At 44.6% G+C, this 25,746-nt stretch overlaps 1 protein-coding gene and 2 long non-coding RNA genes across 8 annotated transcripts in view; 1 reads left to right on the forward strand and 2 right to left on the reverse strand.

Moving 5' to 3' along the window:
* The window catches only part of LOC126384510 (uncharacterized), a 250,992-nt gene that overhangs the window by 194,817 nt on the left and 30,429 nt on the right, over nt 1-25,746 (reverse strand). The gene's annotated exons all lie outside the window — the stretch shown is intronic.
* LOC126384513 (uncharacterized) overlaps nt 1-25,746 on the forward strand; it is a 173,663-nt gene that overhangs the window by 110,814 nt on the left and 37,103 nt on the right. The window lies entirely within an intron of this gene.
* fam49al (family with sequence similarity 49 member A, like) overlaps nt 1-25,746 on the reverse strand; it is a 41,506-nt gene that overhangs the window by 1,704 nt on the left and 14,056 nt on the right. The window contains exons 1-10 of one of the 6 annotated variants that reach the window (XM_050035544.1): nt 20,595-20,679; nt 19,050-19,749; nt 13,892-13,971; nt 9,876-9,997; nt 7,276-7,381; nt 3,499-3,635; nt 3,325-3,402; nt 3,022-3,138; nt 1,544-1,623; nt 1,008-1,134 (exon numbers count right to left, since the gene is read on the reverse strand). In XM_050035544.1, the coding sequence (XP_049891501.1) occupies nt 1,008-1,134; nt 1,544-1,623; nt 3,022-3,138; nt 3,325-3,402; nt 3,499-3,635; nt 7,276-7,381; nt 9,876-9,997; nt 13,892-13,964 (840 nt within the window). In that variant the 5' untranslated portion in view covers nt 13,965-13,971; nt 19,050-19,749; nt 20,595-20,679. Of the gene's footprint in view, nt 1-1,007; nt 1,135-1,543; nt 1,624-3,021; nt 3,139-3,324; nt 3,403-3,498; nt 3,636-7,275; nt 7,382-9,875; nt 9,998-13,891; nt 13,972-15,967; nt 16,048-19,049; nt 19,750-20,594; nt 20,680-25,746 lie in introns of those variants that run through there. The other 5 variants (XM_050035545.1, XM_050035543.1, XM_050035547.1 and 2 more) reach the window with 5 other exon arrangements.

Below are 25,746 nucleotides of genomic sequence, written 5' to 3' on the forward strand. Positions count from 1 at the left end.
CCAAAAATCATCAGTTGCCTCCTGTGAAATGCCGTGTACTGTGACACCTGCCATAGCGCCGGTCACTGAATGTTGATAGTTTGTCCGAGTGAGTGGAGGGGGCGTGGCTTAGCCATAGGTCAATTGTATCACCGTGCAGAGGGAACGTCCACTTGGACTCAGGGATGAGCTCATTAGATTTTGGTGGTCAAAGGTCAGTGTGACCTAACAAAATGTGTTTTTGGTCATAACTCAAGAATTCACACGCTAATTATGAGAAAAGGATAAAATAATGAAGTGATGACATTTTATATCCAAAAGGTCAAAGGTCAGCTTCACTGTGACATCATCATGTTCCGCATAAAACACTTTCCTGGCCATTAGTCAGCGTCCAAACTAATGCTAAGCCAACATTAGCACCACGTCAAAGTAAAAACAAATATAGGCTATAGTGTGAAAGAGGACTGAGGCCCCATCAGAGCTGAAGTGGACCAGAAATAGAACTGAGTCCTTTTCCAAATGAGCTCACAATGTGAACACAAAAAGAACTGAGTCCCTTTTGTTTTGGTCCACTTTTTGGTGCACTTTAAGAGGGCTGAGTTCAGTGTGTTCAAAAGGACTATATGTGAAAACAACCTTTAACCAAGCAGCTAACTTCCTGTTTAGCCCTTCGCTAGCTAGAATGGGGATAAATGATTTAACTGTGCGGTCTTCTAGACTTAAATGTTATCGAACTGAAAGGATCAAATTCTGATAGAGAAAGGAGTCATTTTGTGAGGGTTGGGACAGACATCTCTTTACTAATGTAAGTCTATGGGAAAAAGACTTTTTGGGCCCCACGGCATCATGAGACAGACCGGACATTAGCCCAGTACTGTTCCTGGGGACTTGGCACAGAAGCCAACCTGACCAAGAGCCAGTTTGGGTGTCGCACTGTGTCTAATGTCATCAAATAGACATTTTAAAGGGGGTGTTTAAGAGTGTTGCAGCTTCTCAGGAGGCAGATCTGTTTTAAACTGTGTACTCACATCGATTTTGGAGGTCTTGGCAAAAGCCCCGACGGGGTGAACGTGGTCGTAGAGAATGATGACTCCCACCATCACCCTCATGCAGAACAGCATGGTGTCTGTGTTGGTGAACCGACAGCGGTACTCCCTGTGACGGAGACAGTGATGGAGGAGAGCAGTTTAACACACAGGCATTAAGCAGATTGTTGAATCAGAGCAGAGAGCAGGATGGGACGTGGAGTCAGGCGCAGATTATTGCTGCTGTTATCTGAAGCTCTGTGCGATTGTCTCCACAAATTGCTGATGACTTTTTATTCACATAGAGACATAAAGAAAGATGAACCATTTTAAATGTAGCATGAAGGACTCCATCAATGAATGAATGAGTGAACGAGTGTGATTCATTCTATTGAATTACTCAAACATGAGAAGGCCTCTTTGTGTTCACTTTGAAAGGCTCGTTAATTAAAATCTGGGCTTCTGACCTTTGGAGAGGACGAGCAGAGACACAGATGAGCTGAAGAAAGGATGATGGAAGGAAGTGTGGAAATACTCACGGAGTCTCCAGCATGACACGGCACACACAGGCCATGGTGCTCAGACAGTCTGTGGTGTCCTCTATGGGCAAGGTCTTATTCTAAAGGACAGAACAAAGAGACATGAGAGCAGAGCAAAGCCTGTTACGGTTCATTCATTTAAATGTTTGGAAGTGAGATAAACACTGAGAACGCTCATCTCTCCCCTCTCTCCTCCCTCTGTAGTTTACTGACTGAACAAAATGTTCTGCCACCAGGTGGAGACAAGGCTGCAGTTTGGTAAAGTATGAGGAAGGCAGGGCGACTTTGCTGAGAGGCAATCGTGACCAGCATGTCCTCTAAATGTTGCAGTGGTCTCAAATGTCTGTTGGTCGTGATGCTCTGAGGTGTAGAGATCATAAGAAACACTAGAATACAGTTCTGACAGTAAAAGAAGGAGGGGAAGTTTCACTCAGCGCTGCAGCTCAGTTCTCAGTGTCCACTTTTTGTTTTAACCAAGTCTCAGTACAAGAGACTTATCTACAGACATGGGTGGGTTATGAGACAACGGGCCCCTGGGCACAGACATGTAAAGGGCCCCAACACCTTTTCAACATAGGAGCAAAACACACAGACTTTGTGGTGGTGTTGCGTTTCTTAGTAGTTGTTATGCATCTTTTTGTGGTTTTAATTTTGTCTCTCTGTGGTTGGTTTGTTTCTCTTTGTTGTCATTTAACTTTAATTTTTTAGGTTGTTGTGTCACTGTGGTCTTTTTGTGTCTCTTTGTGGTCATTTTGTGTCTCTTTGAAGTCATTTTTTTGTCTCTTTGTATTCGTTTTTGTGTGTCTTTGTGGTCTTTTTGTGTCTATCTGTGGTCATTTTTTGTCTCTTTGAAGTCATTTTGTGTCTTTGTAGTCATTTTGTGTCTCTTTGTGGTCGTTTGGTGTCTCTTTGTGTCTCTTTGTAGTCATTTTGTGTCTCTTTGTGGTCTTTTTGTGTCTCTTTGTGGTCTTTCTGTGTCTTTTTTTGTCTGTTTGTGGTCATTTTGTGTCTCTGAAGTCATTTTTGTCTCTTTGTGGTCTTTTTGTGTCTCTTTGTGGTCTTTCTGTGTCTTTTTTTGTCTCTTTGTAGTCTTATTGTGTCTCTTTGTGGTCTTTTTGTGTCTCTTTGTGGTCTTTTTGTGTCTCTTTGAAGTCATTTTTGTCTCTTTGTATTCATTTTTGTGTGTCTTTGTGGTCTTTTTGTATCTCAATAGGGTCTTTTGTGTCTATCTGTGGTCTTTTTGTGTGTCTTTGTAGTCCTTTTGTCTCTTTGTTGTCGTTTGGTGTCACATTGTGGTCTTTTGGTGTCTCTTTGTGGTCATTTCTGGTCTTTGTGAGTCTCTTTCTGGTTGGTTTGTGTTAATTTGAGTGACATCTTGCAGGTTCAGGCCTGGGGAGCCCCTGACAACCGGGGTCCTTGGTCCGCTCAGTAATCAATCCATGTCCTTAGACCTGACTTGGGAAGAATCGGAGACGTACCTCTGAAACAAACTTGGTGGTGGCGTTACTCAGAGTCTTCAGCATTGGTGTTGCCTCAGCGTAGAACAGAGACATCCGATTCGCCATCTCATTGTTGACCTCGTTCTCTGCTTCCAGCTGTGTGCAGGTACAAAGCAGATGTCCTTAATAAGCATTTATCATCAGTCGCACTCAGTCCAATAATCATCCAGTCATCTGTGTGACTCGAATGGCAGATGGAATTGTGTGGTTAGGAGGAAAGAACGACCTCCACCTGAATGATTTAAGAGACAAAGAGGAGCCATGCAACATGAACAGCCTCACCTGCTGGTTGTTCAGCCTGTTCCTACTTATAGTCCTCCTGTAGTAGCTGAAGTCATTCTGAATGGCTGGATTTGTCATCTGCACAGAGAGAGAGGAGGTGATTTATCATATGGATTCTCCAGCACAGTAAAGGTCAGTCTGTGAGCTAATCAGACCATACGTTATCCTGCTCACCTTCAGTTCATCGAAGCTGAGTGTGAAGTGAAGGATCTCAGCGAACTGTTTGGCGAGGGCCTGCTCTCTCTCCAGGTGCTGCATGGGAGCGTACGGCGGGCTCGTCAGCGCCTCCAGCAGGCTGCGCAAGGCGTTCTCTACAAAGGTATCAGACATGTATCTGCATGAGCTGGAATCTGCACGCCACACTGCTAATGTTCAGATTTTCATCTCCCTCTTGTGTTCAGACTGCTGTAACTCTCTAATCTGACCTGGATCTCAAGTCTCTTTCATGTCACTAGATTTAAGAACAAAATGCAGCAGCAGCAGATTTAAACTGCTTCAAACACATGAAGTCACTTCAGCTCCGTCCTGTCCTCGCTGCATATCATGGGATACCTTTCAGACATGGACCCAGCACTTTTAGGGCACAGAGGGATCTGGCCTCAGGCAGTAGGACAGGCCTTTGGATCCCCTCAGAGAAGAGGGCTCAGGTCCTCAAACGGGGCCCTTCTGGCTGCCATTTAACTTTTAATGTGACCAGAAATTTAACATTAGAGCTCCGAGCTTCAACATGTCTGTTGAACTCTAAATGTGGAGTTCTTTTTCTCTGTAACACAGTTAGCCAGGCTAGCTATGTGGCTTTAAGGATGACCATGTTGGTGTGTCGACTGGTCAGTCGGTCCACCACATTGATTTAGAAATATCAACAACTTCAGCTTCATTGATTGCCCTCAAATCTGGTATAGATGACACATTAACTTTGGTGATCACTCCTCCACAGATTTAGCATTGCCCTCCTGTAACTGTCAGGCTCAAGATGGATGCTTCTTAAAAAGGACCAAAATCGATGCAGCAGAAGCAGAGTTAATCTTTCTAATCCATGCACTCCTCATTAAAACCTGCTGCCTAAATTACCCACGATGCATCTCAACCATCCACAGTTTGATCAGATGCTGCGTTCCAATTACCTTTGAGGTCCAGACTGTTCTCACCCCCAACTCGTCAAATACTGCTGCTTTGTCAGTGACTTCAGCGTCAGAACGTACAGAGGAAACTTTCGCTATGATACACACCAGGTGGCAGCTATTTCTGACGCCGCCGGCCACAGCCAGACACGTCAAATACAACCGCTTTGTCAGAGAATGTCAGCGTCAGACACCGATGCACTGAGACACTATTCGTGGTTGTATAATCTGCACTGAGCGGCGGCTGTTTCTGACACCGTCTGCAATAGTATAAGGAGCGAGACAGTCCCTATAGGGCGGGTGGTACGAGAGATGGATGGGACTAACAAACACTGGACTTTCACCTCGCAGACTGCTGCTCATTTCCTGTGTGAAACCATCAACTCATCCTCACTGTGACCTCGTCACATGTCCACGTTTGGTCATGGACTTTCCACGTCCACATATGACGTCCAAGGTACCCTGGGTGTGTTGGTTGTTGACGTTCTGGGACGCCGTGTCAACTTCAGCCTGTTACATGCATTGTCTGTTTTCAAAATACACTTCTGTTTTCACAGGAAATGTACAGTTTGATACAGTCTCTTTCAAAATAAAAGCACTACACCCATACAACACTGTGAGTTAATCAAGTCAATCATACTGGAAGCAAACACCAGCCTCCTGGGTGAAAGTCAATGGTTGTTGGACCCATCCTGCACCCCTCCACCTGCCCTACTAGAACCTTCACCACCTTAACTTTCGTTGTTGTCCTGCTGTGGTTCTCCCTGACACTGTTAAACAGTGACAGCAACTGGCGGCGTATCATGCCGACGTGATCGGGGCCTTACGCTGTACTTCTGGCACAGAAACACCGTAGCAACCTGTCCACTAATAGACGTTGGACAGGACTGTGTGTATGACTGTTTAATGAGACGCAAATAAGACAGAAGTGCTAATAAACATTTTTTACTACAGCTTTCACTACTGTTGATGCACGGAGCAGCCATCTTGGATTTTGAGGTCAGAGTGGGTGAGACTCCTCTGCCTGACTTCAGGGGGCGTTCAAGTTGAAACTGGGGACGCACCCAGAGAGCAGGGTGTGTTAGCCTGGTAGCAGCTAACGTAGCCTGTGGCCTCTGAGGAGCAGGCTGCAGACGGTCTGCAGTTCAGCAGCTCTCTTTTTGCATTAACAATACATTTCCTTCAGCTAGACAAACTAAATGAACATATACTGTGCGTGTGACTCCACAGAGATCACACGGCGGCCTCGCACAGCCTGAGCGCCCTCGTGGACGCTGTATCACTGACCACACATATCCTCTGTGTCACACATGCTATTGAACCTAAACCTGTTCTCTAACAAATCAGACACCGGAGCTGGACCTCAGAGGCTCTGTGGAGCAGTGATGCCTCAGAAGCAAAGTCCCCCGAGGCCCCATCCCTTCCTCTGCATTAAAAATGCATAAGGGCCTTCTATAAATACAGCTATGAAGTGTTTCATCTAAAGGGCCTGGGCAGAAACCCCACTCTCCCTCCTGCTGTTAGCACAGAGCGCTCGCTCCCTATCCTGAGCGCTGACTCCTGAGGGGACATACTGACACACTGCAGCTGTTTGTTTACTGTATACGTGACCTTTTAACCTCTTGTTGTCTCCTTTGCTTTAATCAATACCTTTAAAAAAGATGGAGCTAAACAGGAAGGAGCTTCTAGTTTGTACAAGATTAGATCCCTTTCTCTGCATGAGGAGGGCGGGACGTCTCCGAGCTATCTGTTGTACTATACCTCACAGATACATTAGCGCTGATACATTATCATTAATAATTAGTTAGGCCTCTTTCTATGGTAAGCTGAGAACGTGATGTCCATGAGATCGAAGTATTATTGGAAGGCAGAGCAGAGGCGGCAGACGAACTCTATTCCTCTGCTGTTACTCCTCTCCCTGTCTTTCTTTGTGCTGGACGACCATGTACCACTGTTTCCGTAGCAACGGCTGCCTGCCTGCTAGGTCAGGATGCTGCAGAGATGGCTGAGAGGACATCATAGTGTGTGTGTGTGTGTGTGTGTGTGTGTGTGTGTGTTGAGGAATGCTGCCAGACTGAAATTGCATGTGAAATCATGGCGGTGGCGTGGAGCTGTGAAGCAGCGCTGACAGCACAAGATGAGGTTTGCTGGTGATGATCAGAGTCTCCCTGTTGGCTCATCACCTTAAAATGAATCTGACTCTTATTTCAGGTTCAATGAAACGTATACAGTGTGTTCACTGTGTTGAAATGTCTTTTCACTGTATTTGTCAGGGTCACAGTGTGGCTATTAACAGAGACTGTCTGTCACATCTCGTACACGTCACACGTGTCACATCCTGGACCTGTCGAATCGCTGTCAAAAAGACAAAACAACAGCTCGTGTTGAACATGTCAGCAGTCCTGTACACTTGCTCTGAGACGCCCACCTCACACACATCTCTGTCACAAGATGTGACAAACAGAGCAAAGAAAGAATTTACAGCTTTGCCAGAACGCAAGAAAAGCTCATTACAGCCTCAGTAAAGAGAGATGAGCGTGAGTGATGCTCCTCTTTCTGTGCACGTCATCTCCTACTGCTGTTACAGTGTAATCCTCCCTTCCTCTCACTGTGTAACCCATACAACACATTCACACACTGAGGTGCAGAAATGTTCCCTCTGATAGCTGCTCAGAATCAAAGAAACGAGGCGCTGAGTACGACTGAGCAAACGCTCTCTCTAAATTTAGGCTACAGCTGCTTGCAGCCATAATTCCAGCTCTTATTGGTCTTCCAATATGGCCACCAGAGAGTGTTACATCACCTGAAGTTACTCCACAGCCACACTCACCCAGTCGGAGGGAAAACTCGTAGAAGCGCTTCAGTTTGGCCACCAGGGGGCAGACTGCGTTCCAGGCCTTCTCCTGCAGAGCGAGGTCGCCTGGGTTCTGGATGGCCTGCAGGCGAGGAGCACAGATGTTACTCTCCAAAAATGATCCTCTGTCTCTTCTGTCCTCGCTGCCTCAAAGCCAAACTTCACTTAGGGAAAACATTTTCACTTTCAGCTCTGATATCACTTCCATATTATAGTAATTTCAGTTCAGCAAAAACTTCAGTATCAAAGACTGTCAAATGTCATTAACCAGGAAAACCTCATTTAGTTTTACTGACATGACACATAACATCCTTTGTATTATTTAGGGAGGTTATTTTAAGACTTTACGAGACATAGTTGACCAAAACACACAACAGGCACATACAACAAAGTAGCAACAACATTTCTTAGGGACTGTCCTTAATGTATCAGAGGCTGGAGGATATAAAATGTGTACATGCTTGTATTTTCCCTTTATGTTTTTTTATTAAAGGTTGCTCTGGTATGATATTAGGGTACACATGTATATTCAGTTTGCTCCACTGGGAGCAATTTGGGGTTCAGAATCTCGCACAAGGATGCTTTGACATGTAAACTTGAGGAGCTGGGGATCAAACCACTGATCTACTGATTAGAGGATAACCAGCTGTACCTCCTGAGTCACAGCCGCCCAATAAAATGGGACAGTGATGCTGAACTTCATTGACCAGAAAGAGCTCTTCTCAGGAGGTAGAGCGGGTCGTCCACTAATCGGAAGATCAGCGATTTGATCCCCGGCTCCTCCAGTCCACATGTCAAAGCATCCTTGTGCGAGATACTGAACCCTAAATTCCTCCCACTGGCTGTTCCACCGGTGTGTGAGTGCACTGAGTAGCAAGTGGCACCTTGTACGGTAGCCTCGGCCACCAGTAGCCATGTTTCCATCAGCCTGTTTAGATGCGCATCTAGAAGTATCGCATTGGAAAATTATGATGGAAACGCCAAAATTTGAATTAAAATCCCCTGATTTGCACAAACTAAAATGGTTGGTTGATTCGAAAAAATGTTGATTTGCAAAACGGGGGATGGAAACAGTTATGTTCGAATTAAGTCTGACGTAGCGCACCTCTCTCCATGGTGATATCCACACTCCGGGTCGGGAAGGCGGTAATGCATTTACAAGCTGGTTGCCAACCGCCAGAAAACGTAGAAGAACTTGTTGAAGACTTGTTTTGTTTCCGGTTCTGCGGAAAACTCGCGTGAGTTCATAGTTTTCACCAAAGTCCGTACATTCTTTTAATGCGCATTTCCCAATGATTCGAATCACTTTTGGATGGAAACATAGCTAGTGTGTGTAGTGTGACTCGTAGTGTAAAAAGCACTTTGAGTGGTCGAAAGAGTAGAAAGGCGCTGTGCAAGTGTAGTCCATTTATTTTCTTGGTTTATCTTTACTATGAATATGGGCAACAGGTATGGCGTGTCACGACTGGCTCGGGCACTATGGGTACTTCAGATGGTGACTTTCTGTCATTTATCAGAGGTCTGAGGAAAGAGCCGTGTGGCTCCAAACATCACTGCATTAAAATCCTTCTAAGTGGGAACTGCTGGGTGTGCAGACTTTGCCTGACGTTTCTTTGGTCCAACACCCACTCCATTGGACGTTGGAGTGTGCGTGTCTTTGGTATTGTTTCTTTACTCTATGAAACTTTATGAAAGACTTAGATATCAACAGGTTTTTGGACATGTGCAAATATTGCAACGCTGATTCTCAAGAAAGTGTTTGAGGGAATTTAAGAAGGAGGATGTGTTCACACGGTCCAACAAGTGCTCCACTGATAAGAGCACTTTGAAAAAATACTATTTTGATACAACGAAGCAAAATGTAACGTGTCTCCAGCCACAGCTGCATGTAAGTGAAAGAATTAGTGGAATATACATTTTTTAAGGATTATTTTTATGTGTTTTTGCCTTTGTTAGATAGAGCAGTTTAAGAGGGGATGACACGCAGCAAAGGGGGCACAGGCTGGAATTGAACCTGCAGCAGCTGCAGCAAGGACACAGCCTCTGTGCCCGGTGAGCTACTGGGCGCCCAGCTCTGCAAATAGCTTGGAAGGAATGTTGTCTTTTTTGGAAAGAGGGCAACAATCTGAATATTTTGTGCATGTGAACACAGTGACCAGCTTCAGCAATCCTCTGCAGCTGCACATGTCAAGTGAAATACAGTTAAGTGTAAGAGTCTGCCTAAGTGTCTTAAGACATGTCATCAAGGTGAGCAGACGAGTGATGCCAACAGCTGAGCGGTGGAAACTGGTTACAGTAACGTGTCTCTGAATCTGGTGTTCATGGAGACGGCACAGCAGCTTCCTAACAGGTGATGTTTATGACTCCACCAGAGCGTTGCCAAAAAAACAACATATTGCCTGAAATGTTTGTTTGAAAAAACTCTTTCACACATTTCTGTCTGTGCCTATATTCAGCACAGGCTGCAGGCTGCACCGTGTACAGAGCTGCACCCCGGCAGGCCACGTGAATCACACACTGCACCGTGGCTCGACAGTTTATTGATGTTCAGCACTTATCGACTGCTTCGCACTCACTTCTCGTATCTCCTGGCCAGCGCCATTATAGGACTGCAGCTCGGCGAGGATCCCATGAGCCTCCTCCAGCACGGCGCTGACCTGGTTCCACACGGCTGTCTCTGCCTCCGTGGGCTGGGCGTCTGGGAGGGGAGGAAGGAAGGGGAGCAAAGAGGGGAGGAGGGAAAGAGGAAGAGAGAAGGAGTGGGAAGTGAAAGTGTGATGTAAGGTACGGTTGAATATATGGAGGGATTTGGCAGAAAAGAGGAAAGGAAAGATGGCGAGGAGGGAGGGAGGAGATAATGAGAGGAGATTTGAGGAGAGAAGGAGGTTAGTGACGGAGGAAGAGCTGAAGAGGTGACAACCTTAGACGGCCAGATAAACACCTGAGAGTGACTCACTACACGACTGCAAAATGTCCCTACAAGTGGAAATCACTGCGCAGTGGACACTGCAGCCATCTAGGGTCCAAATCTGGCCACTAAATGAATGATCCAATTTACCCGCCATCGAATTATAACAAGAGACCTGCACGCCACGCTCTGTCACACAGCGAGGTTTGATTACAGCGTGTGGTGTCCAATAAGGACATGAAGATGACGAGTCAGTTTCTCCTCAGGGAACTTTTTGGATGTGATAACAGATAATTTAACATCCTGATGGTTTGAGTCGCAGTAAAAGAGACCGGACTGCTCCACTTGTGTCTGACTGCTGAACTTTAATCGTCTCAGCTTTCTGTTCAGAGGAGATTTATGCTGCTAGGTGTAATTGTCTCATCAGATCCAGGTAATAGTCTGATCCATCTCTGCATCTATGAATGGGTAGAGACTTTATTTTGCCCTTGAGGTTTAATTGTGAGAAACATTAAAGCAAACACTCAGTAGGGAGGAGCACCTCTGGGCTCTGTATCTGTCTCACTCACACACACACCGAGCAGCGTACGTACTGTAAACTCAGTGTTTTTGCCGCAGGGCACCTCCCAGTCACAGCTCTGCTTTGTGTGCCCATGTGGCGTGCTGCATGCGTACAGGAGGGATTAAGTGTTTGAGGGACACAATTTAGGACGCGTCCTCTCGAGTCATCGTTGTGTTTGGATTTCTTTTCCTGCAGCTGTCCGTCTCCATGTGTGACTCAGGTATAAAGAGGGAGTGGGAGTGGGCCCAGGCAGCTCTCTACATGCGGTGATTATTTTTGCACCCTGAGGCATCGTCTCCCTGCAGAGAAAGAGTAATCATGGAATATTTGTTATCCTACATGCACACCGGCTGCCACAACACGCACAGCAAGCACTGCTATTTTAGTGATCTCACCAATGTGCTCCTGTGTTCCTGCCGTAAACAGCAAGATTTTGTTTAATAGGTACAGTAATTAATAAATGAGCAAAGCATATGCTCATGGCATTAAGGAATAGTTTGCTTTCTTGCAGCGTCAATAACACATCACTCTTATATCTGAATGCTGAATAGGTGAATGGAGATGCTTAGCTTAGTTTAGAATAAAGTCTGGAGGCGGGGGGGAACATCTGACCTGAGTCTGTCCAGAGGGTTTTTTTCTTCACCTATGGTGCCTGAAAGGTTTTCATGAGGTTTAAATGATGCCAGATGACCCAAATACCTTGTCTCATCTAACTGATTGTTAATCAGCCGTTAATGATTGGATGAGACAGAACTTCCTTGAGCTAAATGAAGATAAGATTGAGATCGTACTAGTGGGCCCAAAAAATAAGAGGGACCTGGTTCTCACTGATGTTGGTCACCTGACCACACAGACACGACCTCCAGTCAGAAACCTCGGTGTCATTTTAGATTCTGATCTCAATTTTAAAGCTCATTTGAATTCGTATGCTGTAAAGCCCTGTGAGGCAAATTGTGATTTGTGATATTGGGCTTTATAAATAAAATTGATTGATTGATTGAATTGAATTCATTAACCCAAACTGCATTTTGTCATTTACACTATACAGCTCAGGTACGACCTCTGCTGCTGCTGAGCCAGCGAGATGCTGAAGCTTGTTCATGCTTTTGTTTCCTTGATTACTGTTTTATTTCTTTGCTGTTCGTCTCTACAGCTGAATTGTGAAACACTGAACTGTGCATTAAGTTCATTCATTGACACATCACCCACAAAATGACCATCTGTATATCAGTTAGTCATGCTGGTGCACCTTTAATCGCTGAGAGAACTTTGTTTGTCTTGCAAGCCTCCACAGGAAACACGGTACACATTTAACAACAGCAAAACTCTGTTAAAACATCTGTTTACTGACTCTGACACAACTCGTGCAGAATAATCCAAGTCCCATGTATCCAGTCATACGCTCAGTCTCATCCATAATAATGAGGCGTTAAACAATGACGGCAACTGGACGTGTATCATGCTGACGTGAAAGGACGGCTTTTGTTGTTGGTGTCTGATGCTGGAAGTCGACAACTTGATAAATCAATATGTTCACCGCTTTCTGTGGGGGATGCAAGAAAAACGTTGTCCTCACAAATTCAAGCTAACACTGCAGAGCTAATTAATGTACAAGTGGTCATTTTGGGGGTGATGTATTTGAAGTGCTGGACTCTTTCTGGAAAGTTGACATCACTCCTTTTTATATTTTGGTTTTTGTATGGATTTAAAAAAAAGTCACATAACATGCGTAGAGAGCTTCAGAGACGCTGAGGAGTGGATTTTGTTTCGCCCTGTTTAGTCTTTATGCTAAGCTAAGCTAAGCTAGCCGATCTGACTGTAGCTTCAAAAGCAGGATTTTAAAAGATTTTTCCAAGTAGTTTTAATGTTTGATATAAATCATCAGTGCAACTGTTTTGCTCCTGATCCGTCACAAGTTTGTAAGGCGGTATATTCATTAGCATTCAGCCATGAATAGTTTAACGAGAGCTCAGGATGGAGTTGATACCAAACTTTGAGCTGTGTGACAGAGGTGAGTGTCTCTGGGCCGAGGAGGAGAGCTCACAGATGGCACCGGGGGGGCCGGGGGGGCCGGGGACGTGTCTAAAGCTGCCGAGCCTCAGTCTGACTCATTCCACTCGCTTCTGAACTAAAGTGAATCACAGGCATAATAAATGAAGGGGAAATTCAGCCTGTCTGACAGCTGACGTCTCTCTCGCCAGCAGTGAGCTCTCCCACTCTGACATACAGTCAGTAAAGGAGGAGGAAGAGGAGGAGGAGGAGGAGGAAGCCAGCTGTTAAAGGGGGAAAGTGGTTGAGGAGGAGCAGAATATGTTGGGACACACAGCAAAACATCTCCATCCTAACAATTCATTCAGTCTCAGAGATCAGACGTAAAATCTTCAGCAGGATTTGTTTTTAACATTTTAAGTTTTTGAAACAGCTGCAGAAGATTTTAACGCTGAGCACTGAAATAAAATGACTTGTTATGATGGACTTTTTCACACTGCAAAGTTTAAGATTCACCGAAAAGGAACATGAGAAAAAGGGGGGACAGAGGTGGTTTGATTTACCAACCTCCTTCACAATCTTTCTCTCTTTTCTCTCTTCATCAGTCTCACTAACACACACACTGTTTAGTGCAACACACACACACACACAGGTCAGACACACAACAGGTCACACAATAGGGGATGAGGAGATGAGGAGGAGGAGTGGTGACGATGGACTTTTGTGGGCCATCGTCATCCCCGAGCAACAGAGCCTCACACAGGACTGGCATCTTGGCATTCGCTGTTTGTGTCTCCTCAGTTTTTGTATCTTAGGAGCCGAGATCAAAGCATCATTGTTGTCACTTTGCTCCGGCGTCACCATGCCTTTGTGCATCTGTCTTCGTCTAATAAGATGTGGCGCGTGTGAATAAGACTCTTTAGAAAGAAGCCAAACGCCTCTCAAATGCCAGTCCCTGGAGCAGAAATCAAAAGATAAAGAGGAGGGTGAGGAGGAGGAGGAGGGAGGAAGGAGTAAATAAGGATGTAAAGATGACACGATGGTCAGCAACGATCGATGGAATGAGGAAAAGAAAGCAAAAGGCAACAAAGAGAAAGGGATAACTCAAAAAAATAAGAAGCGGATGGTCTCACGTTCAAAGTCAAGGAAAACTATTGGGCCATGCTCAAGTTCGGCGCAAGCCAGCACTTTCAGGAGGTTTCCCATGAGCCCCCTGGAACAGAGAGAGGGGAGAAGTCTGTGGGTGATGAGGGGACGGGTGTCGGGGCTGTGCACGTGTACGTGTGTGTATGTGTGTGTGTGTGTGGTGTGTGAGAGGTGACGGTGTCGGGGTGGAGGACTGGATGAGAGAGGGCTGTTGGGATGATGTGGTGGAGGAATGTTCTGGGTGAAGCATGGCAACATGAACACAGAGCATCTTTAATCCCACTCCTTTATTTACAGATCAATATGTCACTGATCTGGTGATGATGGCCGTCATCAAGGTCAGAGGTCAAAGGTTACTGAGAAGACAGTGTGAACAGGCAAAAATCTATGTGAACAATTATAACTATAAGAATTTATTCTTCACTCTGTGACACAACTCTGAAAATATGTGGTATTTTATTTGTTTAAATAGAAACTGAGTGCAGTGAAAAATAATAATATTTGAGAAAGAACGAAAAGAAATGACCCCCTCAATTAAAAGTATGTATTTATAAAAAATATATATAATGATTAGAATTTATTTCTCATTTTCTGGCAAAAATCTTAAACAAAAATCCTAAAATTATTCCAAGAATCAAGCAAAACAAATAAAATAAAAATAAATGAATAAATTAAATAACAAAAAAATATTATTTATTATTATAAAATCATAATAACAGAGAAAAAAGAAAAAATAATAGGAAACTAAATAATAATAAATAAAACAATTTATCCCTTTCCAGTAAAACTCTTAAATTATATATTTTTGTAAAATTGTCTAAACTAAAAAATAAAAGACTTAAATTATATGTCAGTAGGAACTGAGTAAGCTAATCCAAGAATCAAACAAAAATAATAAAGAATTGAGAATCAAAAAATGTAATTGAAAAACAAACAAATACAAAATAATTTTTCAATTTTCTGGCAAAAATCCTAAATTATATGGCATTATGTTGGTTTCATGAGCAATTGAGTAAACTATTCCAAGAATAAAGTATAAATAATAATAATTGAGATAGAATGAAAATAATTTAAATGAATTCTAATTTTTTTTTTTTTTTTTTTTCTGGCAAAAATCTTAAATGATATGGTATTATTTTTGTTTCACTAGGAATTGATTAAATCATCCCAACAATCATGCAAAAATAATAATTGAGAGAGAATTAAAATAATTTACTCCACATGTTCTGGCACAAATTGTTGATTATATGGGATTATAGTTGTTTCAATAAGAACTGAGTAAAATCTCCAGAGAAACAAATACTGAAAAATCAAATTGAGAGAATCAAAATTACTTGATAACCAACCGAATGACCTCGAGAGCAGAACCGAAAATAAAACTACACGAGTGCCCGACTGATTCGACCATCTCCGTCTGTGAGAACTCTGTAATGAGAGCTGTGTGTCAGAAATGAAACTGGACGAGACAAAGCGAGAAAGAGACGAGTTTCTGTGACATAAAAGTGAAGACGGAGAAATGTCTTACAGTTTTAATGTAGGTTTTACCTCTGAGGTTTATGGTTTAAAATTATTCATATTCTTCATTACTTTTATTTCTATTTATTTCTTAAGATATTTTGTTGAATAACACTGATTAAAAAACATAGTGTAAAAGTGCAGACCTGCATTAAGAGTCAAAGCTGGATATACTGTGTAAAACTCAAAATATATATCCGTAACTTTTAGTGTTGTTTAAGATATAACAGCATAAATGAACTCTACTCTGAACCTGTCTCAGGTTTTGACTCACACTGAGGCCTGTTTAGTCCCTGCACGTTATTTTATTTACACCATCATCAGACGCAGCAGTTTTCAGTAGAGAGAGTGGGACTAGAGAGCGTCTGATAGTGACAAACCACACCCACAACAACACTCCATCACAACACCAACAACTCAGCAGCTCACACCCAAATATCCCTCCGGTGACCCCGCCCAGCGACCTCCCACTGAACACCTCCGCTGCACACATGTGACCTCACATCTCAAGCACACAGACACGTGCACACACCCCGGCGCTCACTTACTTTCAAAGTCCAGGAAAAAATGTGGACAGTTCTCTAAATCCTTGCCAAGGACCTTAATGAGGTTCCCCATGGCTGGCGACCTGGACGGGAGGAAACAACAAGATGCATACAGAACCTGGCAACCCGCAGGAAAATACACAACATGCACATGGAAACCACAGCAGGTCGGGAGCGTTTTATTTTTACCCATCTGCACTTCTCTAATCATCCCTTATTCTTCCTCCTCCTCCTCTTCCTCCATCCTTCTGTCTCAGCAATATGTCCCGAGCAAAGTCAGACAGTCCCGTCATAAATGACACTGATCACAGTTTGCATCCCATACACAGCGCACGCTGTCCTCCATTAGACGCAGGCCGACATCCACTCGTGAATCATTTCGATCGCTCATCAGGAGTCACAAGAGCTGAGCACAGGATTTAATCCAGTTACATCACTATAGTAACCTAATCAAAGCCTACTCTCTGCTAATGCTCCTCAAGTACAGCAGTCTATAGATTCTTTATGACGAGCTCTTTATACTTCATACACAAAGGCCACGTGCCAGAGCTTTATGAAGCCCATGATGTGAGCGTGATCAGATTATACTGCAGGTCAGACAGACACAGGATACACAGGAATACATGCTGGGTCTCTGCACACGCAGCTGCGGATCACACTGCATATGTCAGGTGTTTTACAACTGAGGAGCAGCGACCAGGCCAAACAGTGCGGAGCTGAAGGTTTCCACAAGACCACGAGATCTGGTACCAAGACCAGAGTCACAGCGACAACAGATTATACTGCATCATGAGGGGAGAGCCATGGATCATGATTCAGGAGGTGAATGTGTCACTAGTGGGATCCAAACTGAAATAATTTCCCTAATATTAAGCCTTTTTCTCTCTGATCGCTGAATCAAAACGGGATAGATTTTAAATAGTAAATCATCGTGTGTGTAGATTATTCTCTGAACTAACAAGGTGGCAGAACACACAGTATGCACACAAAGAAGTAATGTGATCTAACAAGAGATATCTGGGATAAACCTATATCTTGGTATCTATCCTGAGGATGTAGCATCTACAATCCAAGAAGGACATAGTAGTTTGGTACTGGTTGAACTGAAGCATCCATCTGGTGTCCAAACCCAGTGAAGTCATTGTCATGTTTGAGATGATGTGAGCTTTGTGACATGGTGCGTTATCCTGCTGGAAGTAGCCATCAGAAGATGGGTACACTGTGGTCATAAAGGGATGGACACGCTCAGCAACAATACTCAGGTAGGCTGTGGTGTTTAAACCATGTTCAGTTGGTACTAAGAAAATCTCCCCCACACCATTACACCACCAGCAGCAGCCTGAAGCGTTGATACAAGGCAGGATGGATCCATGCTTCCATCTGAATGTGGTTTTTCCAATCTTCTATTGTCCAGTTTTGGTGAGAAAACCCGTGTGAATTGTAGCCTCAGTTTCCTGTTGTTAGCTGACAGGAGTGGCACCTGGTGTGGTCTTCTGCTGCTGTAGCCCATCTGCTTCAAGGTTGGACAAGGTGTTGTTGCTTCAGAGATGGTCTTCTGCACACCTTGGTTGGAACCAGTGCTTATTTGACTTCCTGTTGCCTTTCTATCATCTTGAACCAGTCTGGCCATTCTCCTCTGACCTCTGGCATCAACAAGGCATTTTGGCTCACTGGATATTTTCTCTTTTTGGGACCATCCTCTGTAAACCCTAGAGATGGTTGTGCTGAAAATCCCAGTAAATACTCAGACCAGCCCGTCTGGCACCAACAACCATGCCACGTTCAAAGTCACTTCAATCACCTTTCTTCATCATTCTGATGCTCCGTTTGAACTTCAGCAGCTCGTCTTCACCATGTCTACATGACTCAATGTTAATGAGCTGCTGACACCTGATTGGCTGATTAGCTACCCGTGTCTGCAGTTGATGAGTGTATACTGTATGTGATGTTCTCAGGATTTTAACAACCTTAAAGCTACTTCAGGAGGAAATTTAAGGAACATAGATGGAGGAGGACTGAGAGGCCTCATGTGTCACGTTAGAAAGACCCACAATAAACACAGAAACCAAGTGGAATCCAATATTCAAAAATGACTCTCGTCTGTGCCAGTGTCAAACAGCCTCCCTCCTTAATCGCCTCCCCTCCTCGATCATAAAGGGCCTTTGGTAGCAGAAGGTAAGCAGCTGCCAAGTTTCACTTCCTCTGTGTTTATGTGCTATGTTAGCACACGGCGGAGGCCGATCACTTTCCCCCTGCAAGAGTGATTTATGGGCAGCATTAGCATGTTTACGAGATGCCACCGTCCTGCGAAAAAACCCTCTTTTCACTGTTACTCAGCAGAACGGGTGTTGCAATGCAGCAGTGGGGTACAGACGGGGGGGATGGAGTTACAGTCCAGTCGCTGAGACAGCTCGACACTCTGATGAGAGCTGCGTCTACTGTATTACACCTTTATACCATCTACCAAATCTGTTGGGAGGCAGAGAGGGGAGCGATATGCTGAGTCACTGCTGTGACGTCCAGACGTGAAAAACGCAGCCCGACTCCTCGTGACTGTTCGACCACCTGCTCCCAGATACACCCTGAACTGATGCTATGAATACATGAATACCAGATTCACATCTTCACCCTGACAAGGTCACGGCAAAGGCAACATCAAGCTGAGGCTCACATCGCAGCCTCATACAAAGCAATGAAAGCTTTCTGACATGCGAGGAGGAGGAGGGTGTGTTAGAGGTGGCGTACACCGCCCGAAAACACACACACACAAACGTTAACACACACAGAGCGAGTCTGGAGCAGCATGTGGTCCATCCTGAGAGCAGCGCTCGGCTGATGGTTGCCAGGATACTGTTGGCCTGGTAATATCGTCTGCTCGTCTCAGCAGAAGATGTGGAGGAAAAAAAAGCTTCCAGCTCTGCTCATGCTCTGGGTCAGCTGCTTACAGCACTGATCTGATGCAGCAGGCTTTAACAGCACTCTTTGTGTTCATCGCACAACACCAACAGTAAACACAAATATTCACCAAAAAACACCCTCCAGGAAATCTAGAAACGAACCGACAGCTTCTCACACCTCTTCTTACCCTCTTTTCCTACAATCGATTTGCCTCTTCTGTTATCTGTAGCCCTGTTCTTCTTCGTCTTGGTCTTCGTCTTCCTCCTGTTCTCGTCCTCCCTGCTTTGTGAAGCGGTTGCTGTGAGTAAATCCCAGTAAGCCGGCTCACGGCGATAGCTGCAGTCCCACGGTGGCACTGGTTTCATAGAGACTGATGTAAACTTCTGCTCTCGCTCTTTCTCCCTCTGCCTCTGTGTATCTCTGTCCACTTCACACTTCTCGTTTTCAGCCATCTATTTAAAGGCCTGTGGTTTTCTCTATTTGCTCTGCGTGCCCGATGCTGCACTTTGTTCTTTTTTTGTGTGTGTTATTTGTCATGCTGGTGGAGGAGGACACTCTGCAGGGCGAGGCTGTCTCTAATAAGAGCTTAAAATACTGTCTGTGCAACGTTATATTTGCATTTCTGTCTGTTTCCTCTGGCTGCACCGTCCTGATGTGTGTCCTTATCTTTTCAGCTCATACGCAAACAGAGAAAACTCCTTCTCTCTTTTCGTTTCTGACGTCAGAATGGGTTCCTCAAAAATATCCCCTCCAGCGCTCTTCTCTGCCTCACTTCTCTATTTCACCACTCAGCAGCACTCTCCCGGCTCCTCTGGCCTCGTCTGTCACAGGACATCTCTGTCATGGTGCCATCCGGTCTCGCTGGTGGCCCTTAGGTGCAAACAAATCTAAGTGGCAGAATGGAAATGGCGATCAGCTGTGTAAACACATGTTCCCTCTTAAACTGGCATCCATAATGTACATTACATAAAAGCCGTTGGATGTATCAGCGTTTGATATTAAGACATCACATTCTGTGAATTAGGAAGTGTGCTTGGCGGCCACCAGTTGCAGTTTCTCTTCCACGCAAACACACAACATGTTTGCAGACAGCCAGCGTGAAAGTGGAGCAAAGTGCCCGTCTTATGCAACCGCGCGGCACACAGCTCTCATCTGTAGTCCGGCAAGAGAAACCAAACCGAGGGGCTCCTCGAGTCTTAATAAAGACACGGCTCGGCTCCCACATGGCGACTGAAAAGCAAACCTGGTCCAGACTGGGAGCCAAGCAGGCAGAGCGAGGCCTCCCGGCTTCCTTTCAGCTCGTACTGAAAGATCCCTCCTGTTACAGCCCGCGAGCTTCAGCACTGTGGATTTACTGAGCACAGTAACAACACCGCCCGCCTGTGCCAAGTCTAACGTCTATTAACTCAGCAGTAATACCATCTGAACTCCTCTCTCCATCTGTGTCTCTTTCTCTCTGCCTCTAAACCACAATGATCTCTCTTTCAGGAGCACACTGGCTATTCAGTGGCCTGTGAATCAAACCCAAGCAGCAGCTGCACTGTACACAACCGATGCAGCGACTGTACTCTCCCAGCTCTCCTCTCTCCCATCACTCTTTCCTTACTCCTTAATTGTCTACCCGTCTCTCCTCGCTCAGACTCGCCCATATGGTGTTTCTCTGTCGTGTCATTATTTTTCAGCTCAGTTCTTAAAAACACATCTTTTCCCACTCCTCATTTTTCCTTCCTACCTTCGCTTGTGTTTATCCCTCCAGAACACTTCACTGCATCAACCAGGGCTTGTCAGCTCCACACAGTGGTTACAGCATCAGCACCNGGGGGGGGGGGGGGGGGGGCGGGGGGGGGGCAGGAGGGTAGTCTTAAATTAGGTTTGAGGAAGCATCGGCTCATTAAGGCCAAAGAAAGCATGAACAAAGTGAGGGCCATGAGGGCAGATTAACATAAGAGCAGAAAAATACCACAATAATTATGTAATGAGGCTAGTGCTGGTTCGCCTGGGGTCATCTCTGTGTTCTCCTGGGCCTGGCGTAGCCTTGTGTTTAATTTTGAGCTTGTTTCTCTTGATATAAACCAACACTGTAAGAGACTGTCTTTACAATTTAAGTAGCAAAAGAACAAAGGTGTGTGCACGTTTCAAATGCAGTTTGAGTGGTTAAAATCTGTTCAGCCACTGTGGAGACATCAATGTCTAAATCTAAGGAAACTGTCTTGCCTGCAAGTTTGACGACTAATGGTTTAAAAAGTATATACCAGCAGTAGGCTATAAGCTGTATGTGGGTGATTTCAACATGCTGACTCAGAGATACACTCAATATTTGAGCGGATACTGAGTTTGGGAGCACAAGACTCTGGGAACAAAGACAAAGGATATGAATGTACCCAGCTAGCATTGCAGCGTAACTAAATACACAGAGATTTACCTGCTACTAGGCATCTACACACGTTACTATTCTGTAGTTTAAACTGATATTTTTCTGCCGACCAGAGAAACAAGCTGTGATTACAACATTAATATACTGTATCATCACAGACAGTAAACTGACAGAGTGAGCATGTTAGCATACAGTTGCCTTACTGCACATCTAGGAGATGCAGAGTAACGTTAGCATCATCTAGACTGTATGATAAAGATAGACGACATGACATCTCCCCAAAACCAGTGTTAATTGGTAACGACCTTTTTTCTATGACAGAAACAAGAGAGTGTTTTCAAGACAAGAAGCGACGAAAGTGTTTGTGGTGGACTATCGGACATTGACGTCTGTCCGTCCTGGAAGAGGGATCCCTCCTCAGTTGCTCTTCCTGAGGTTTCTACCGTTTTTTTTCCCCGTTAAAGGGTTTTTTTGGGGAGTTTTTCCTGATCAGCTGTGAGGGTCATAAGGACAGAGGGATGTCGTATGCTGTAAAGCCCTGTGAGGCAAATTGTGATTTGTGATATTGGGCTTTATAAATAAAATTGAATTGAATTGAAATTGTTCTTGTAATGATCTTCAGATGCCACATGAACAACAGGCTGGTAAACTCCAGTAAATAGTCTGCACCATGATGTTTGGGTTGGTGCGAGTTGTGAGCTGTAATTCAGTAGTAAATAATCAGCCGTGTGTGTCTGACTGTGGATGGTGGAGCTGCTGAATGGATTTGTGGGGTTTGTTAGTTGCAGTTAGCAGCTAGCTCCGCTCACAGACTTCACAGCTTCACCCCGCAGGACTCCACTCAGTCCGGACTGGAGAAGGTTTGTGGGTTGATGGTGTTTGACAGGCAGGTAGGAGGCTCAGTTATCTGTGAGTGTAGCTGTGCTGTAAGTAAACAGGCTGAACTCAGATCAGTTTTCTCTGACAGAGATGAAAGTTTAGTTTGAATCACCAACTCTGTGAGAGGACACCAGTTTAAACCTCCAGACTAACATGTTGCACATGAAGAAACAAGTTATGTTTCTGCTTCTTAACAGTCACATGGATAAGTCAGAGTTTACAATGAACCAGGGGACAAATCCTAGTTGGCTCACATTAGTTATTTGTGCTGTCAGAGCTTTTGAGAGCGGAAGTTAGCCATTCGGCCAGCGGAAGCAAGACGCTGGGCCGCACTAAGTTTCTAGTGCTCTCACTCCGATTTCATCACATATTGACGTTTAGTCATAGACTTTCCAATTCCACTTAGGTGTTGACATTCTGGGACACACTGGCTGCATATCATGCCGATGTGATAGGACGGCTTTATTCGTCTGTGTCTGACGCCGGAAGTCACTGACGAAGCGCCGGATTTCAGCGCTTTTGAAAGTGAGACTGGCTTGAAAAAGCAAGCCTTTTCGGTGATCAGGAAACTAACAATGAGCTGAAACAAGCTAAAAGGCTAAGCAGCACTAAGATGAACTGCAGTCAGAGTCAGGTGATAATTCTCTGAGTCTGTCACTACATCTACCCCTTGTCGTGTCAGATATAGTCATTTGATCAATTATTCTTAAAAACCTATAATAGCTGCTTTAAATGTCTCATGATGGTCCCAAAGGAGTGATATCAGTTGAGTTATAACGTTTCCACACTGCAGTTATTAGCACTCCTGGATCACAGTCAGAAACAAAAGATTTGTAGCTTCATTCAAACAGATCAGTGTTTTCTTTCCACAAGCAGAATATATCTCGTCTGAACCTCGAAGGTTCGTCTTTGTTTCCAGTTTGTACATTTCAATAACAGATGAGGATCGTTAAGATTATCACATCACTGCATCTCTTACAATTCCAGCGCTGTCTTAATGATGGTGTAACTATTAACACTACTGCTGCTGCCCTTGCATCATCGAATCTCATCAATAGAGAGTGCAGACAGCAGAGAGGCGGAGGGGGGGTGGGGGGCTTTGAAGAATAGTTGCCAAGGAAACACAGCCTCTTATTCTCATGGCAACACACAGCCAGGTACTGTTCAGTGTTAGCAACATGGATGGATGGATGGATGGATGGATGGATGGATGGATGGACGGATGGACAGATGGACGGATGGATGGACAGACAGACGACCGTTCAATAGATTGATTGATGATTGGACGGACAGTCGGACGGATGGATGGACGAACGGTCAGATGGATGAATAGACAAACAGACAGTCGCAATAGAAAGATGAATGGATGGTTGGACGGGCAGACGGTTGGATGGATGGCTGGATTATTGCATGGATAGATGGATGGATGAATAGATGGACAGATGGGTGGATGGACAGATGGATGGATGGATGGATGGATGGATGGATGGAGAGACAATGGATGATGGAGAAATGGATTGTAGGATAAACGGATGGATGGATCGATGGATGGATGGACAGATGGACAGACGGATAGATTGTAGGATAAACAGATGGATGGATAGATAAATGGACAGTCGGATGGATGGATGGATGGATGGATGGATGGATGGATGGACTGTCATCTCCTTAATCTCCAGAGTGTGTTGGACACCAGATGATTGACTTTCCTTCTTGTGTGGTCGTAAACCAGACCTTCCACTCCTGGAATTACATGTCCCTTACCTTAAATAGGGACTTTCACTTTGACTGCGTCTTCCCTTACAGTAAATTACCTAAAGCTTATTGATCTGTCCTCTCAGTGAAAGGGCAAAGGTCAAGTACTGCACAGGACGCTGAGGTCAAGAGAGGTGACTACTTGACCTGAGACACTGAGGTCAACAGTTCTGGACAGAGTTAAAGAGGACTCCATCTTTCTACCTGAGTCTGACTTTGCTTGTTACGGTCTTCTTCTTCTTCTTGACCTTTAAAACGGACATGAAGTGGAATCCAAACTGTGTCTGCATACATTTATATGTCACCACTAAAAGGCCGTCTTCATTTCCTGGTGTTTGGAACCACAGAGAAGAAGTTGTTTGAGGTACAGTGTATCATTAATGGAAAAACAGCTCTCTGCAGCTGGTGTCATAAATATTAATGAGTTTTCAGATCCAACTGAAAGCAGACATATAATTTTACTGAGGCTTCGGGGCCCTGACTACACAGTTTGATGGATTAATAATTTTCATTTCTGTTCATTAGTTGAGTGCTTTAGTTTGCCATCAGAGCTCCTGTTTGCTTTCTGATTAATCTGAGCCACGCACAAACTTCTGCTTCCTTCTCTGGAGTTGATACACAACATTTCAGATGCAACTGCATTCACTTTGATTAGATTTAAATAATCTTAGACACATTTAATCTTTGATCCAACTCAGTTTTTATGTGCTCAAATACAGTCCAGTCAAAACAGGGTACAAATTTCTACAGTAAAACTGTAACCCTTCATAAAATGTTCTGTATATGGTAACTGGACTTACATAGCACCACTCAAAGAGCTTTTATGCTACATGTCACATTCACACATTCATACACTGGTGGTCAAGGCAACCATACCAGGTGCCACCCGCTCATCAGTGAAACATTCACACGCACTCACACACTGTCACAGCCATCAGGATTATGTATCTTGGACACTTGGACATGTGACCTGGAGGAGCTGGGGATCGAACCGCCGATCCTAGTGGACGACCCACTCTATCTCCTGAGCCACAGCCACCCTGTGTAGTAACACAAATGTTGTGTGTTCATACAGATACACCAACATAAAGTGTCAGTAAAGGACTGCTGATGGTGCTGAGGGGTCAAGTATGAACTGCACTGTCCCTGGTTTGATTTTACATCCATTTTTACTGTCCATCGAGTCCACCAAGAGGCTCCAGACCAGACTGAGTGCTGAGCTCAGTGGTTCATTGGTGACCTTGAAAACAGCAGCTTGAAAAATGGATGATGATGGATGGATTGATCAATGGATGGACAGACGGATAGACAGATGATGGATAGACAGACGGATGATCAGATGGAAGGCTGGATGGATGGATGAAAAGATGGATGGACAAATGGACGGACAGAAGAATGTACAGATGGATGGATGGATAGATGGATGCATGGACAGACTGATGGATGGACGAACAGAAGGACAGTGGATGGATGGTTGAATTGATGAATGGATAAATGGATAGACGGACGGATGGGTGGATGAATGAATGGTTGGACTGATGGATGGATGGAGAGATGGATTGACAGATGGATGGAAGGACAAAAAGATGGACAGATGGATGGATGGATGGATGGATGGATTGACTGACTGACGAATGGACAGACGGAGGGACAGAAAGATGGACTGATGGATGGATGGATGGATGGATGGATGGATTGACTGACTGACTGACGAATGGACAGACGGAGGGACAGAAAGATGGACGGATGGATGGATGGACAGATGGATTGACAGATGGATGGATGGATGGATGGATGGATGGATGGATTGACTGACTGACGAATGGACAGACAGAGGGACAGAAAGTTGGACGGATGGATGGATAGACAAACGAAT

Source organism: Epinephelus moara, chromosome 22, assembly GCF_006386435.1.
Source record: "Epinephelus moara isolate mb chromosome 22, YSFRI_EMoa_1.0, whole genome shotgun sequence".
Lineage (NCBI taxonomy): Eukaryota > Metazoa > Chordata > Actinopteri > Perciformes > Serranidae > Epinephelus > Epinephelus moara.